At 34.0% G+C, this 18,754-nt stretch overlaps 1 protein-coding gene across 2 annotated transcripts in view; it reads right to left on the minus strand.

Annotated features, from left to right (window-relative positions):
- Positions 1–1,478: 1,478 nt before the first annotated feature.
- The window catches only part of Stim2 (stromal interaction molecule 2), a 162,950-nt gene continuing 145,674 nt past the window's right edge, over positions 1,479–18,754 (minus strand). Inside the window, exons 9-13 of one of the 2 annotated variants that reach the window (XM_026403594.2) lie at positions 18,526–18,549; positions 17,998–18,098; positions 17,549–17,787; positions 6,573–6,846; positions 1,479–2,486 (exon numbers count right to left, since the gene is read on the minus strand). In XM_026403594.2, the coding sequence (XP_026259379.1) occupies positions 2,009–2,486; positions 6,573–6,846; positions 17,549–17,787; positions 17,998–18,098; positions 18,526–18,549 (1,116 nt within the window). In that variant the 3' untranslated portion in view covers positions 1,479–2,008. The remainder of the gene's footprint in view (positions 2,487–6,572; positions 6,847–17,548; positions 17,788–17,997; positions 18,099–18,525; positions 18,550–18,754) is intronic. The other variant, XM_026403602.2, reaches the window with a different exon arrangement.

Consider the following 18,754-nt stretch of genomic DNA (forward strand, 5'->3'; position numbering starts at 1 on the left):
CTGACCCAGGGCACCGCTCCAGCCTGGAAAGGCAGAGCCCTGGGTGGCAGCTCTTCTCCCAGCTTCACTCTAGGCTCCAGTGGCTTTGACCTCCCCATCATCAGACTACAAAGCTCCCATTCCTTCTGCAAGTTTCAAAGGGAAGAACTCCTTCTGTTTTGTAAGGAAAAAAAAAAAAAAAGGTATTTCTTCTCTAAATAAACTTTCCAGGACACTTTTAAATTACTTATGCACAATTTTTCCTCTTAAACAACTTTAGATCTGAGTTCCTAAACTCTACCTTTCAGATTACTTAACCTTATTATTAGTAAAAATCATGAATTCATTTCAATCAATTTCTGCCCTTAACAGGACTTGGTCTGTTAAAAATGTAAGTATCAGCCTATGTAAACATCATTTAAGACCTTAATTAACAGTTTTTGACAATAGGACCAAGGAAAACAAACAATCCCAGTTTACAGGAGATTTCCTGAAATTCTTCACATTCTTAGTAATTAAAGCATTTCTTTGGGGCAAATGTCAAAGTAACCTCTTGCTTATCAATCAGCATCTTTACCTAAACAGCACTGGGTTAAACATTATGTATGTTACCTATAATGCTGAAAAACTACTCTGGCTAATACTTATTGAATTGCTCACCCAAACACCCTCCACATTGCATTAACCCGATCATTTTTGACTAATTTTTTAAGATGTAATAAGCAGAAACCCAAATGTTAATGTTCTCTGTTGCTGTATGAGACATTTCTCACAATAAAGCTAGCCTATAACAATCTACTGATTTAATAAACACCGAACTTTACAAATTAATACAACACAATCTAAATGCACCATAAATTTATATTTGTTAATCTTGATATTAGAACATTTAAACATTTCAAACTACATAAAAATATGACAAACAATATAAAATAGAAAGACATTTGTTGACAACTTACTTCCAAACATCACTATTTCTTAAATTGCAATTAAGCAACAAGACAGCTTACAAAGCTCTCCAGAAAACAGATAAATGTTTTTTGAGGAGTGTTATCAACCAAGATCAACACAATCCCACACAATAATGTCTCCAATTTATTATCTTTTCCACAGTACAAATTTTTCACAAGTCATAAATCCTTTGTCGTTATTCAAAGTCTGTAAACAAGTGCCGGAACCCCCATATCCCGACATCAGTTTAAGCTTGTGAATGTTTTAAGTCCTTCAATCAAGTTTCAACTCTTTTACTTGCATAAGGAATCAAGAGCCTTCTCTCTTTAAATTATTTCTATTTTATCATACAGCCTGCAATGCAGTAAATCACAGTGAAAGCCCTGGGGAAAACAAAACAACATGATCTTTACAGCAGGACTTGAAACTTTATAATAATAAATGCATTTAAAGAAGCATCCCATAATAAAAGCGTGGGTTTTCATTTCCAGAAATCAAGTCAATTAGAAACTCTAGTTTCTACTTAAAAACCCATTTTGATCTAAAAGTGAAAACAGTCCCCTATCCATAGTCATTTTATAAACTATACAGTTTCACTTGCAGACATTTTTTTTTCCCAGTCTGGAAAAGAGTAGTGCAATTAGTTTTATGTCTTTTAAGTTATTTAGTCCATGATGTAAATAGCTCTGTGGAAAGATAAGAAGATGCTCTGGTAAACAAGAAATTTTTGCAAGCCCATGCTGGCTTACTAGTCCATTAAAGCTTGTAAGTCCATAGTGGCTTTCAACAAAATGTTGTATACACATCACTAACAACAAAGCAGAAATAAATAGGCAGAAATTACTGTAAACTGTCTCATCTCTTAAGATTTTTCAGTAATAACTGGCTTGACGAATTGATTATATAGTCACTTAAATAAGCAGACAGTAGACAGTTGCCCTTAAGGACATTCCACTATGGCATCCTGTCTGGAAAGCCCCAATGGAGTTACATTCCTAAAATTAAAACAAAAAGCAGGGAGTGAGGGTAGGAGAAGTTTACAGATGCCACTGGACAGAATTCCATCAAGTCAGCCAGGTCACTTGGATTTCTTCTTAAAAAGGCTTTTGATTTTTGATGGCTTTTTGCTTTTCTCTCCATTATGACACAGGTCATGTGGGATGCTGCTTATCCTAGTAACATTTGGGGCTTCCTGAACTGGTTTACTGTCGTTGCCAGCAGAAGAACATGATGTGTGGCGAGGTTTGGGCACTGGGATGCCACTAGAAAGCTGGTTCATGCTACAGGATTTCTCTAAGATGCCATTGTATACTTTGCTTGCAGGACTGAAGATCATACTCTTTGTTTCTGTCAGACCTACACAATCGGGAGAGCCACGGGAAAGATCTGCAGTTATGGGTGAATCTCCTCTGGAGGAATCCTCTAGGGAGAGCTCATCTCTTGATATCTTTCGAGGAGACAATGTTTGATATATCTCAAGGCTTGAAGGAGGAGACTGTTTCCTTCCAATGGAAGAGTTTAAGGAGTCACACTCAGAAGCTGTGTCTGGCACTTCCCTGAATGAGATAGCAGTAAAAAGTTTAAATGAGCATATTGTTCAGAGTCCCAGCAGGCATTCTAATGAAAATGACTTTCATTAATTCTCTTTCAAAATTTAATAGAAGAAATGCTACAATTCTATATACATTTCTAAAAAATTAGAGAATTAAACTTTATATAATAACATAGCTTATTAAAACTCAGGAGTTATGTTTTGTTTTTCACATAAACCTTACAACCTAAGAAACTTTATAACATAAGCTATGCCTTTTACAATTGTCAGAGAAATGAAAATTTTAAGATATCATCATTTTTTTACTTTTTTAGTTGTCAATGGAACTTTATTTTATTTATTTTTATGTAGTGCTGAAGACCCAACCCAGTGCCTCACACATGCTAGGCAAGTGCTCTATCACTGAGCTTTGGCTCCAGCCCATCATATATTTTTTTAACATAAAAATTTCTGGGTTTTTTTTCAGTACCTTTCTTTCTGAACCACAGAATTGGTACTTATTTATGAAAAAAATGGAATTTTAGTCACTGCTTTAGTCTCTTAATTTTTTAATCTTAACTTGATGAAATAATAGCTCCTTAAGGAGGTAAAGGAATATACTACACAAATATGTAATTTCTATGATCTAAGAGGAGGACGAGGAGTTGAGATGTGGTGAAGTGGAATGGATAGGGGGTGAAAGGCAATTCTATAGTTTTTTTAAAAAAGCAGATATTCAATAAATTCTCAAAGATTAATTCCTTTGTGCATGTCTCCCCAACCTTTCTCCACAAGGGAAAGAGAAATAAAAAACTAAAGTTCATAGCCCAGCAGCCGTCATTCCTTCAAATTCACTGCTCCTTATTAGCCCCTCTACTGCCATCCATCTTCCAGAACCATCATGAACTCACCTAAATGATTACAACAGATTCCTAATTGGTCTCTCTGCTTCCATGCTTGTTCTTCCCTCTGTTACTTCTTTACAAGCCATTTGGTTTTTCAAAACTCAAGTTAACATACTATTCACTTGTTCAAGGCTTTCCAATGCTTTCTCTCTCAGAGTAAAATTTTAAAAGTCTTGTCTAAGCCTATATGAGTCCCTTTACATCTGCCCCCGGTTCTTTCCAGTCACATGCCCTTCCTCTACCTCACTCCACCCCAGCCTCTTTCTTATTCTTCCAATATGCCCATCTTGGGACATCTCCACAGCTTTGTACTTGTTTCTGCCTGGTATCATCTGTCTATCTCCACATGGCTTACTTCTCCAAGTCATATGGGTTACTACTCTTTCCCCAGAGACGACTCCCCTAGGTACCCTATGTGAAGCAGCCTTCTTTTTTCTTTTACATATTTTTACCATCCTAGCATGTACCAGTAACAGATATTTTATATTAACCAGTTTATAGTCAGTCTACCCAGAAGAAAGGAACTATAAGGAGGGGTGGTCTTCTTAACTTCTGTAATCTCTGCACAGGAATAGTGGCCAGCTCACAGTGAGTAATGAATACAAATACTTTGAACAAATGAACAGATGGATTGATGAATGCATAGAATGAGATCTTGAAAATCAGGAACCATGTCTTATTTACTTTTGGAATGCATTGAGCCCAATCTGAATACTGTTCACTTCATGAAAAAAAATGCTTATAAAATGAAAGGTAGAGTCTAGGTAAAAAGTAACTGGTCAAAGAAATAAAGCGAGACAAGGACAGGACAGAAAGGCAAGAGCCTTTATGATTATGATCTACAGCTGAAGTAAGCCAGGATCATCTCACTTGCTTTGGCAACTTAAGTTATTAACCAGTGTCCTGCACATAGCATGGAATAAATTCATATTTATAGAATGAATGAATGAATGAACACTCTCTGTCTTTGGATGGTCTATAATTACTATCACTTTGCATAATATTTACATTCATGTTTACTCTGGCATTTAGTTTTGACAAGTATTTTCTGTTAATATCATTTTAGATATACATTATATTGCTGAATTTATTTGCTCATGTCCATTTACTTTATTCTTACATATATGGAAAGATTATTTTTACTATAAGCTCCCAGAAGGTTCAAAATCCCCTGGGCTAATAAAGACTTAAATAACATTTTCATATAACATATGCTGCATGATTTTCAAGCGCTTCAACAATTTGATAATGAGTAGAACTACAGAAAGCATCAGGCAGTTGAAATATGAAGAAAGGACTACTCTCAGAAATAAATCATTAGTAGGAACATTTCCATGAAGCACCTATATGGGGTGAATGCCCATTAATTGAACTCACTAGTCCCTGAAGCTGTTCAGCTTCCAAAGTCAAAAGCTGATTTATTTACAATCTTATAAATTTACTTTCTTTTCCGCTTTGTGTGTGAAATTCTAAGCTAGGTTAAAAATATTCCAAAAACTAGTCTCTAAATAATGAGTAAAGAGAATACTGATCTAAGTTAGGACACCTGGATTCCCATACTGGTCCTGCCCTTACAACCATAAAACCTTGGGTAAATCACCTAGTTTCTCTAGGTCTCAATTTTCTATGTTCAAGGAAGAAAATGTGATTGATTTCTAATGTCATTTCTCATCTTAATATTTGAATTCCAAAAACAAATAATAATCTAATGTACTGTTGCTTCTCCCACATAGTCAAACTTAAGAGTGTAGGAATAGTATAGCTTAAAATTTACATTCTTTCTACAGCATATTTTCTTTGAAGGTTGAACTTAATCATGTGTACTATTTATATTTTTAACAGCTTTTATTTTTTTATTTTTATTTTTAGCAGTACTGAGGATCAAACCCAGGGCCTCATGCATACTAGGCAAGAACTTTACCACTGAGCTATGCCCCAGTCCCCATTTATTTTATTTTTCTATTTATTTTCCCCCCACAGTAAAATATAGTTAAATTCATTAAAATTTAGCACATGTATGAAAAGACAACCTAAGGTAAGGTTTAAAAGAGTACATATGTACATAATATATAGAACATAAAAGATCAGCAAATATTAACTATATTATTATTTTATAGGGATTCTGGAGATTCAACAGTTTAGAGTCTAAAAATAAAGAGGAAGAAATATTTTTTGGATCAAATTTTTCTTACATTTATGATCTAGCTGTGAATTTTTGACATTGCTATCTAAAATGAGGACTGAACATTTTTATCAATGCAAGAAATCCTACTGGACAGTACAGCTCTAGAGTTTTCCTACCAGTTTTCAGAAGCCACACAAAAGCCACACAGTTCAGTCAGTACAGACATTCTGTTGGAGACTACAGTTACACTGCAAAGATATACAAAAGGCTAAGAGTGAAGTGCTAACCAAGAGAAGTTGCACTGAACTCTCCAATTGCAATGGGGATACAAACCCTGAATTATTCTTTAAGAATAAATTGCAGTGATGGAGTATCTACCTACATCTTCACAGGAGGCAGAATTCTGAGATGGCTTCCAAATTCCCAGTTCCTGATGTACACACACCTTCTCCTAGTTATTCAAATAAATACAAATTTAAATGCTGTGGTAAAGGGATTTTACAGATGAAATTAAGGCCTCAAACAAGTGGCTCTTAATACAGAGAGATTATTATCTAGCTAAGTAAATTTGAGTCTTGAAATCAGAGATGGAGTAAGTTGGAGATTCAAGCAAAAGAGTTTACAAAAGGGAAATCACTGTAACTGTCTTTGAAGATGGAAGTCACAGGCAAGGAATGGAGGGCAGCCCTTAGGGCCTGAGAGTAGCCCCACTTCACTGGCCACTGGTCTTGACCCCTTTGCTGAGATCAGCACAGGAAGAGGACTTCAGTCCTATAATCTAAAGGAATTAAATTCTACCCAAGTACACGAGCTTTGAAGGGGACCCTGCTTTCCAAATGAGAACACAGCCCTGCCAACAGTTGATTTTAGCCTTGTGGGACCCTAAACAGAAAATGCAGTCGCACCAGGCTTGCACTTCTGACTTGCCAGCTGAGTGTGCACAAATGGGTGTTGTTTGAAGCCACAGTGTATGGTAACTTGCTATGCAACAGCATGAACAGAATGCACCACTCCCCACCCCCAACCCCATCCCTATTCTGCCCAGAGGCAGTATGTGCTGCAATGTACCCATTGCCAATACCATTGCTTCTCAGCAGTGAAGTAAATGGCCTCTTCTTCCTCTTCATTCCGATAAAGCGCAGGGCAACTTGACACTGAGAGGATATCTGGATCAGGGGAAGGCAACGAGTGCTGGGTGTGCTGGGGCTGGTGGGAATGCCGAGGGTGTGAGGCGAGGGCAGCATGTGGAGGAAGCTGAGCTCGCTGAGACTGTGGTGAGGAGGGCACGATGCTGCGACGCGAGCGACACAAACTACTGCTTCTGGCTAGTGACCCAACAGGTTTAGGCATGGTCCCTGAAGAACAGATAAACAAGAACACTCTTTAACATCCAATCTCTCTTTATGGTCCCTACAGATACACAAGAGAAGTGATGTCACTGATATTTCACTGTTTAATCTTTCTTTATTGAAGTAAGTAATTATATAATCATACCATTCTCTACCACCTATATTAATAAAGTTAAAAAATAATAAAAGGAACAAAAATGAAAATAGGTCTAAAAATTAAACAGAAGTGAACATAAACATATGAATTTTTAATGTAACTCTTATGATTTCAATTCTCATTTGTAGTCTTAGGCCAGATCTGTCACTCCAGGTTCAGTCTTTCTCCTGAACTTACAGACTCATCTCCAACTGCCTACCAGACACTTGGGTAACCCACAGATATCCAGCTGAATTCAACATATGCCTCTCCAAACTCACTTCATCTTCTGTGTCCCATGTCCAGTAAATAACACTACACCCAACCGGTTATCTGAACTGTAAACTATATTTTTGACTATATAATTTTGACCCTTCTTCCTCCATTATAATCCATGTCAAGTTAACTTTCAAGTGTCTAATTCTACCTCTTTGGCATCTCACAGATCTGTCCCCTCCCCTACATTTCCATGCTGATGGACTATACTGGACTATTCTATCCACCTCCTAACTTATCTTTTCCCTCCAATGTTTTCTCCGCACTGAACCTGTGTGATCACTCTAAAAAGGAAAAGGAAAATGACATTCTACTATGTAACACCTTAAAAAACCAAACTCTTTACTATGGATTAGATTGCTCTAACTAGCTTCTATTTTGAAATTAGTGTCCCTCTCTTTTGTTATAGGAACAGTGGGATCAGTATACTTGGCTCCTTAGAAGTATCATATTTTCTTGCTTCCAGGACTCCTTTTCCCAACTCTCCCTTGTCCTCCCATCCTAGGTATTTGCTTAAATGGCAGTTCCTTCAGCCCCTTCAAGTTTGAGATCAAGGTCTGCCCTATAATTCTCCCTCAAGAAGGAGGAGCCATGGCATAGTTATCCATCGCATAACTCATCTCAGTGCATGGCTTTCATCTGTCCTCCGCTACACTATAAATTCCAGGAAGGCAATAATGGTGTTTTGTATGCAACACTGTATCATAACACCTAGCCCAGTACTCAGGAAAAAGGGACGCTTAATGAATAAATCAATGGATGAATCAGAAATAATCACAGAAATAGCCTGACAGAAAAATAAGGTAAAATTTTTAAAAACATTTTTAAATTTTTACTACCTTCCTTAATACCATGCAAGGCTTTTTCTAAACACAAATGACATAACATGAAAATATTTATAATTTCACAAACATTAGCATTTATTTCACCTATAATTTATGACTCATAGATTCAAGCATGAAAGATCTTGCAAATCTTTAGTCCGATGTTCTCACTTTGCCAAAGAAACCATGTCTTGTGAGTAGTAAAAAAAAAAAAAAAAAAAAAAAAAAAAACTGTGTTCATTGTTATACAGATAACTTAATTCTACAATTCTCGGTAGGTACTGCAGTGATTCCCAGCAATCACTGGTTATTTGAAATATGCAACAAAAGCAATATTCAGTTAAGACTGACAGAAAAGTCTGAAAGGAATCACGCTCCATTGCTTGGAAAAATGAGTACTATCCACAAAGATGAAAAATACTGCATAAAAAAGTAGTAAGAATGAGTTAAGGCTGGGAGCAATGGTGCATGCCTATAATCCCAGTGGCTATGGAGGCCAAGGCAGGAGGATCACAAGTTCAAAGCCAGCCTCAGCATAAGCGAAGAGCTAAGCAATTCAGTGAGACCCTATCTTTAAATAAAATACAAAATAGGGCTGGGGATGTGGCTCGGTGGTCAAATGCCCAAGTTCAATCCCTGGTTCCCCCACTCCAAAAAATAAAAATAAAAAATAAAAAGAGTTAAATAGTTTATGTAAAGAAAATTCTAAGTAATTTACTAATGAGTATAACAAAAATGAGAATCAGTAAATTGGTTACATCTATAAATTGTTTATTACAACTCAATAACTTTTTCTAAAAATTTCTTAAATATATTGCTATCTCTTTTGTCTTGAATTATCCTTGTATTACAGTCACATACATTTGGAATTAAGTCATATACTTGGGGTCTTTTCTCTTGTTGTTTGAAGAGTCCTAAACAGGGACGACTACAGTTGTATCATAAAATTTATGGAAAATTAAAAAGTGGTACATTTTGACCTTGTAACAAGCTTTGCTTTACATGTAAATATGCATGTTTTATGGTACCTTCAAGTCATTATTAATTCCTAATGAAGACAGACATCCATTCATACCTAGGAGTTTTAATATTTTTTTTAAGGATTTTTGGAATTACCTAAAGAAACACAGTAACTTATATGATGATCATATATTTACAAACTTCTTTGTGATGTATTTCTTATCACAGAGGAAAAAAAAACTTTGTTTTCAATAAGGAATTCCTTCATCCACAACCTAAAATAATAAGAAATACTTTACTTTTTTTATATTTATTTTTTAGGTGTAGATGGACACAACACAATGCCTTTATTTTTATGTGGTGCTGAAGATTGAACCCGGGTCCCGCCAGTGCTAGGCGAGCGCTCCACCGCTGAGTCACAATCCCAACCCAAGAATATACTTTCTGGTTCTAGCAATATGGCAATCAAAGGTAATCTGACCACAATATCTTGAACCCCACCCCACAAAGACACAGTTTAAATACTTTGAAATATTTCAATACACTACACAAAATTTAGCAATTGTTTAAATGCATAGCTAGCTTGTAAGCAATAAAAGCAAATTCTCAGATGCCAAAACAATGAGACTAATAGGTCTCTGAGTGATGCTACAATTGATGGGAGGTTATCAATCTTGTTAATCCAAGGGTTTAGGGCTTCTTAACATCGGGATATAAAATTGAACTGGGGTCCACATAAGGTAAGGAATTAAGAGTTGTAAGGGAGCACCTAGTATGGCTACATTCCTGAGTAAAATGGTATGTTAGGAAAAAAAATATTACCAATGAATAAGGAATTTTTTTCACTATATCATCTCTAGATATAGGGATTTAAAGAGTTCTGTGAAAAATTTAATAATCTGGATCTGTATGTCCTATTAGTTTGGAGTAAAAGTTAAGACTACCAGAGGATATGTGAAATCCTAACCTAAAAATGTTAATGTAAAAATTGACAATGATTTGGTGATAGCCTTAAAACTACTTCCAGAAGCAAAGAAAATCATTTTGAGGGGTACTCCAATATATCACAAAGTGTTTTATGGGGGAAAAAATGCCAAGTCTTAACTTAGAAATAGCTCAGTTAAAAAATTATACAACAGGATAGAGAAGGCAGTTTACTATGCAAAAAGCTGTAATAATTAATCAAGAACAATATATAATAGGATTATCAAATAAAAGCTAAAAATATAAGAATTTTAAATCATCCCCCAAATAGTAAATTTCGATGAGACAAGAATCAAGCATTAAAAGAGAGATTTGATAAATGACAAACTAAGAGAAATGAAAACCACAATCACTGTACTTAAGAATGAAAGACAGATTAAACAAAGCTGAAGAAAGGTTGGTAATCTAGAAGAGAAATCTAAGGAAACTTCTCCGAATGCAGCATAGCTAGATAAAGACTATAAAAAGACAAGATAACAGATACCAAAAATAAAGTAAAGATACAACATGTAAGTAACAGGCTAATATTAGACAAATTTCTAAATAGTTAATACTCTAGAAGGAGTGCCTAAAGAAAAAAAATGTTCAAAAGATAATGCCTAATAATTTTTTTCAGAGGTGACAAAAGACATGTATCTTCAGATTCAAGAAACATATCAAATACTAGCAAAAAAGAGAAAACTTTAAAAACTATCCACACTTGATCAGCTTGCGGTGAAACCACAAAACAGAAAAGACAATGAAACATTTTTCCAGAAATCAGAGAAAAGTAACAAAGTACTTAAAAAAAGAAATTAGAACAGCTTGACTGACTACAAACTTCTCAACCACTATAATGATAATTTTAAGATACTCTGGTAAATATAGTCAAACTGTTATTCTAGAATTCAATATCTAATTAAACTATTACTCTCTCAAGGCATTTTCTGGCAAAGACCAAAAGCACTCTAGGTCAATTAAAGAAATTTGATAAAGGATGTATTTTCAAGAAGTGGGGGGAGCAAAAAGCAAAATGTAATGACTAACAGGAATAAGCACATACATATAGCTGAACAATGACTGAAGCAACAACAAACCATAACTGTGTTGAAGGATATTCCACACAAAACAAAATACTACATAATATGAACATATAAGGTGAGAAGAGAAGTTTACACAAAAATGAAAGCATTTAAAGGTCCTTAATTGTTCGGGAGGATAATAGAAAAGCTAAAAAGAGGTATGAGAAACAGAAACCATAAGACAAGATTTCTGAGATATATACAAAAACATCTAATACTAAGTCACAAATCAAATTTCAGGGCACCATTCTCTAACCACATTGGCAACTAGAAATCAATAAATAAAGGTGTTTTTATTAAAAAAAAATTACCAAACAAAACATAAATACATTTAGAAACCAAAACACATACTTTCCAATGATTCACATTTCAAGGAAGGGTCACATTAGAAATTAGAAACCTTTTAAATCTAGATGATAATCAAATAATACATATCACAATTTGTGGATGTGGCTCAGGGAGTCTTAGCAGGAACATGATAGCCTTAGAATCATATATTAGGGGGAAAAAGAAGACTAAAAATTCATGGGCTAAAGTATATAAATATTAAGATGAACAAACAGAAACTCCAAGAAAGAAAGAAAAGTTAAGAGTGGAAATAGATGGAGAATATCAAGAAAACCAACAGTTTTTTTCAGGAGTAAAAAAAATGAAATCAAATAAATTATGAATTAATAATGTTTCTAGGGAGTATAAATAACTCTAAAAGGAACAAAAAAGATTTACAGATACAATTGACATTTTGAAAGCCATAAAATATTGTAAACAACTTTTTGCTAACAAAATTTTAAAGCTTAGATTAAACCAGACAATATTCTAGAAACATATAACAGATTTATATTTTTAATAAGAACTTTCATCTGTAGTTTAAAAATCTGTCTTTTCCTCTATTCCCATCAAAATACACTGACACCAAGTTCAATTCACAGGAAATTTCTTTAAATCCTTCAAAGAACAAACAATCTGTATCTCATACTATTATTATATTAGAACAAAATTTCATAACATTAACTGGGTGCTTACTCTAGGGCAGGGCTATTCTAAGTGTTTTACAGGTATTACTTCATTTAAAGAGTACCTCCTACAAGGTTACACCATTAAAATATGGGGAAATAAAGATCCAAACTCAAGCAGTCTTGTTCCAGAGTTCCAATTCTTAACTACAACATCACTATTTACCTCTGTAAGGTACACGAGAATGGAATAGAAGAATAAGGAGTATTCTCTGAATTATTGTATGATGTTTATATAACCAAAATCAAACAAATACAGTATTGGGAAGAAAAATTGAGGGCTAATACAATGTATGATTAAAGATGCAAAAACTCTATAAAATAATATACCAAATCAAATCCAACTTTTTAATAAACATAATATATTGAAAGCTGGAGGTAGCTTAATGATAGCATGCACAAGGCCCTGGATTCAATCCTCAGCACTGCTAAATAAATTTTAAAAAGAAAAAGACAACACTGAAACAACTATACTTTCACTAACATTTATTGGAAATTATTTAAATGGATGAACATTCAACAGAATAAAGGAAAAGAGTGATAACCTAAAATTATGCAGAAAAAAATGTTAAATTTTAACACCCATTGATTTAAAAGACAAAGAACATTTCTTAGCAAAATAGGAATAGAAATCAGTTTCCTTAATTTCAAAAGTAATCTAAGAAAAGCAGCCAAAAAAATCATGCAACCTGAAATATTACAAACATCCTTTTTTTTTTTTTTTGGTATCAGGAATTGAACTCCAGGGCACTAAAACACTAAAGCCACATCCCCAGCCCTATTTTGTATTTTATTTAGAGACAGGGTCTCACTGAGTTCCTTAGCACTTTTTTGCTGAGGCTGGCTTTGAACTTGTGATCCTCCTGCCTCAGTCTCCCTAGCAGCTGGGATTACAGGCGTGCACTACTGTGCTCCGCTGCAAACACCCTTTTCAGAATAAGAAATCAGGATCACTATTGCCTGTAGTCACCACTCTTAAACAACGGAAATCTAAGTTTGGACAGGGGGTATGTGGCATAAGGATGGGAAAGGAAAAAGTAACTTCTTATTGTCCACAAAAAAAAAAAAAAATCTAGTGAAGGAACTGAATGTTTCTGGATTCAGGATCAATATATTAAAATCAACAGCATTTCTTTATCAGCAACAAGCAATTTGACATCATTTTTAAAAGAAAAGTAATACATGTAATTACAAAAAAAAACACCCTTTTTATAAGATTATTAGAAATTAATCTTTTTAAAAAGAACATGCAAGACCAGCACAGAGAAAATAAATTACTAATTTTATTTAGAGATATAAAAGAACTTAGTAGAGTTTATTAGTATTAATTCTTCTTAATAATCTCCAGTGGAACTTTTCATGGAATTTCATAAGCTGATCTTAAAATGTATAAGAATAACTGATCAGGAATAGGAATAAATTGTTCTGAATCTGAACAATGCAGGAAGATACTGCCTTATCAATGCTTACTATAAAGCTATAACAACTACAGCAGAGCCAATGGGGCTAGAGCTAGAAGCATTCCTGTGTCTACAGAGAGAAGAGGCGTTAAAGAAGTCAACAGAAACAATCGTTTAGGCCCACATCAACAGAGATCTAGAGTCCAACCTCATACTGCAAACAAAATAACCTCCAGGTAGATTAAAGGATTGAGGGATTACATGAAAACCTAAAAGTTATGGGAGAGCAAACTACAATCTATTATCTTCTGAAAACAATGTAAAAAGACAAAACTGGACTCAAAAGTTTGTCATTAAAAAAGTCAAAACCTAAGAGAAAATATCTACAACCCTCAAATAACCAGAAAATATAAAGAATACTTCCAAATCAGCAAGGAATCTTGAAGGGATTCCATGAAAGTCACAAGTAACTTAGAGAAGAAGCAAGTCAAATGACAAATGCTGAAAGATAAAATGGCACTCAACTTTAGCAGACATTAAGGAAATAACCATTTTTTTTAAGAGAGAGAGAGAGAGAGTTTTTTAAAACATTTATTTATTTTTTAGTTTTTTCGGCAGACACAACATCTTTGTATGTGGTGCTGAGGATTGAACTCAGGTTGCATGCATGCCAGGCGAGCGCACTACCGCTTGAACCACATCCCCAGCCCCAAAGGAAATAACCATTTTAGGAATGGCGAGGTATCATTTCACACTCATTCAATTTGCAAGGCAAGTAAATCAAATCATTTCAAGTAAGGGTGAAGACAGAGGTACACAAGCACTCATAAACAGTGGGTATGTGAGCAAGTCAGCAATGACTAATAAGAGGTAATCAGTGATCTGTTTGTAGGTGCCCATTTAGAGAAACTCGAGAGTTCTGTGCAAGGAGATGCAAATAAGAATGCTTGTTGTAGTACTGTTTGAAAAGGCAAAAAAGCACAAAGATCCTCTCAGTTTGACATTAGTTAAATAGTTACAGTGAACTGAATACATTGATACATATAAACATGGGAATTATTTGAAATGTACTTTGGAGAAAAAAAATTACAAAAATAATATGTGCAATATGATAACATTTATGTAAATCCTTAAAACATACAACAATGGTGTATACTGCTATGGACATACATGTAAGTAATACAAGTAAGTACAGCAGGCTTTAAAATAATACATAGTTTAGAAGAGTGAAATGATGTGGTTTAGCAATATCTGTAGTGGTTCATTTAGAGAGAAAGATGAATTAGTAAAATGTTAAAATCTGTTTCTCTTTGTTGCAGATGGGCATATTATTTTCACTAGTTTTAAGTAAGTGTGAAGGGCTTCATAAGAAATTTTAAATAATTTGCTACTACCTTTCCACTATGAAAGCATTTAGCAGATACTAGGAAATAGGAAAAGAACTATCCTCCATTCTCCTACTCACACAGAGCTAACTGTTGATATCTTTTCACATATAATTAAACAGACAATATTAATGTGCTAGAATTTTTTACTTTGTTCTTAAGAGAATGTTATTATTTCAAACATAAAATTTATACATCCCTGTGGTTAAAAAATAAATTAAATTGCTGAGGAGGTATATATAAATGAAGCAGCTTCATTCTACCATGAACTCTATTCTATGGTTAACAGCTTCCCATTTATCAGGTCCAATAATTATGCTTTTATAACTAAGCAGGATGCAGTACCACTGAAGTGCCCCTGGGTGGAAGCAGAGTTCTCAAACTGTAAGATGTAACTTCAGTTAATTCTTAGATATAATGAATTTGATTGCAGCATTTCTAAAATATCATAATACAATTCAAACCAACTCTTGTACATTTTCATATTCAAAAAATTTCAAATTTCTGTTTACCACAATCATTTAGAAACTTAGACCAATTATTCACATTTAGTGTTTTTTTCTTTTAATGGGCGGATGTCTATTTTTCCCCTCACTCACACACAATAAAGAGTGTGTGTGTGTCTGTGTGTGTGTGTTTTTAAGAGAGAGAGAGAGAGAGAAAATCTTTTTTTTTTTTTTTTTTTTTTTTGTAGATGGACACAACACAATGCCTTTATTTTTGTGCTAGGCAAGAGCTCTACTGCTGAGCCACGATCTCAGCCCAAGAGTGTTTTTTAGAAAAGGAAAAAGGAAAAAAAACTCATTAATTTAGGGAATGTACCTCCAAGCACAATTCTGATACTGAGTAATTACATATTTTCAGGAAAATCTGTAACTTTAAACAGTTAACAGTAAACAAATAAATGTACTTATGAATTGTTGCTATATTTGATAAGCTTAAGGGCATATAATTCAAATAAACAAACATAATTCAAACTGTAGAGCTAGCTTGGATCTAGATATATCTTTGTAACCACCACTAACTTGCAGTATGGAGCAAATGAAATGAATGAGCTCACACATTTCTATTGTTCACTGAGCTTACCATCTGCCCACTCCTCCTACCTGCTTTAAGTGTTAACTGCCTCAGTGTTCTAGCTTTATAGGTGAGCCATAAAACCAGAGCAATGACAAAGCACATAGTTATTGAGAATTAATGTGCAAATTTTATAAAATTAGAACTGCTTCTAAATCCCAACTTCAGGAAAGTTATCACAGTTAGATAGAAAAATTCAAACTAAAAAATAACTCATAATTTGATTGGTTTCAAAAACTAAAATTTTCCATATAAAAGTCTTCAACCAATCAACAGATTCTGTCATCTATTCTTCAGAACCTTGTTCTGTCTACACTGTTTCTAAAAAGTCACAAATATTGGAAAAATGAATCAGGCAGGCAAAAAAAAACAAGAAAAAGGGGATTTTGAAGTGAAGACACAACTATACATTCAGAACATATGTAAAAAAGTCAAAGTGAAATTAAATTTCACCTTTCCTACTGAAATGTATTCTTACAATGAAGCCATTTCAAAGCATAGCCATCTAAGCAATATAATGAAAACTTCATATGCAAAAAAAAAAAAAAAAAAAAAAAAGCTATCTTTGGAAGGAGCTCCACAGAACTTTAAAAGCAAAATATAATGCTAAAAACCACAAATATTGAAAATGGTAACTCCACTGAAAACAAATCAAAGACTGACTTAAAATCTATAGTTGGTTAGATACAGAGCCAGGATTGAAGCTCAGGTTTCCAAGATCTTCCCCAAACTTATATTTCTTTCTTTATTTATTTATTTTTAGTTGTAGTTGGACACAATATCTTTATTTTTATTTATTTGTTTTTATGTGGTGCTGAGGATCAAACCCAGTGGCTCATGCATGGGAGGCAAGCACTCTACCACTGAGCTACAACCCCAGCCCCAAAATTTATATTTCTATTTTAGATTAAGCTGTCATTTGAAAAAAAAGTTTCCCCTCAAAATTAAGCACTTCATTCAGACATTGATTTAGCATTTATACTATGCTGACCTTATGTCAATTATGTTTTTAGTATGAACCCCTCATTTCAATTTAATTATAAGCAATATTTTAAAAACAAAGTCCTAGCTGGGAACACCACTGTTCTGCCTGTAATTCCAACATCTCAGGAAGCTGAGGCACAAGGATCGAAAATTCCAGGCCAACCTCAAAACACTCAGCAAGACCCTATCTCAAAATAAAAACTAAAAAGAGCTGGGGATGTAGCTCAGTAGTAAAGCACCCCTGGCTTCAAATCCCCAGTACCACAAATAAAAGCAAAGTCCCACAGTCAACATTTAATATAATGAGTTATATAAAACTGTTGTTCAAATAAATATGTTGATCAATTATGCAAATCAATCAAGCATCCATATTTTTAATAGTACATGTATATAAAATGTAATATACATACAGAAAGAATATATGTGTACATCATATAGTATTCTCAAACAGTAAACACTTAAATTAGTAACAACAACAACAAAAAAAAGAAAATGAAGGATGAACTGAATTTTTGTCAGAAGTTTCAAATTTTGATTCCTAAAAGGACACAGTAGACAAAGTTACTTTAAAAAATGTACCAACTCTTTTTGTTGAACTAATTACTTACCAGGAAATTGCGACACAATTGGAGGTGTATCCTCATCTAAGTCATCAACTCCTCCAGCAATTGGATAGGGTGGAATGGAGACTCTGGGCATTACTACCCAGCTGTGATCAGAATATAGGGAGGATGTCAGACTGGGGAGTCCAGAGTTATGGGCTATCTGAAAGCCACAGATCTTCTCAATCTGTTGCCAGCGAAAGAGTCGTTCTCGTAAACAAGTTGTCAACTCAGAAAGAGCTTTCCTGAAACATCAATATAAGAATTACTTGCTGCAAAGAATTTTTAATAGGACACTGTAAAGGCAGTAACACAAACAGACCATAGCAATTTCAAGAAGAAATTATCTAATCTCAGTGTAAATTTTGTAATTGTGTATGGCTCAATGATAAATTTAAATGTATGCATTTCAAAATAATAGCAAATAAGCAGATAGGTTTAAAAAAAATTCTTACTTTGCTTCCAGAATTTTGTGATCTACCTCATCTAGAGAGGAGCTATGTGCAACATGCAGAGTCCCAAAGACAGTGCTTCTCTTCTTTTTTATTTTTTCTGCCTAGAAATCCAAGAGGAGAAAAATAAGACTATGTTTGGGGGAAAAAGGAATACACATATACTAATAAATTTTATGTTGGTTTAGAATATATTAATAATTATAACACTAGTGGAGAATATTAGCCAAGATACAGTTGTTTTCAAAAAAAAGAAAGAAAGAAAGAAAACAAGAAAAAGCATGCTTTCCCAAGCCAATCAATATAATTCAAAACTGTGTTCTGGAGAATTTTTTTTCTTATTTCTATGGCTGAGAAAGACCTGAATTTTTTATTAAAACTAACAGAAAAACATTAACTATATCCTATTGCAATGGAGGTGTTAGTAAGTAAACTGAGCATTTTTTTTTTTTGCTAGAATTCACATTAAGACTGATTCTTATTCCACACAATTTATTAAGTGGCAAACATTCATTTCTAGTATCTACTAACCTGAATCAGATATGAAGCAGCAACCTAGAGGAGAAAAGCTCTGTATAAAACATTTATGATTATGATAATAGTGATAATTTTTTAAGGATACTAAGGTCACTGTGAAAGCTATACACTTCTCTAAATACAGCAATCTTACTTTATAGCCTATAACTGTAAGAGTCAATTTACAAAATAAATTCTAATTCAAGAAAAGAATCTCCAACAATAAAACTTTCATTCAGATCTT

This window comes from Urocitellus parryii, chromosome 10 (assembly GCF_045843805.1).
Source record: "Urocitellus parryii isolate mUroPar1 chromosome 10, mUroPar1.hap1, whole genome shotgun sequence".
NCBI classification, from domain to species: domain Eukaryota; kingdom Metazoa; phylum Chordata; class Mammalia; order Rodentia; family Sciuridae; genus Urocitellus; species Urocitellus parryii.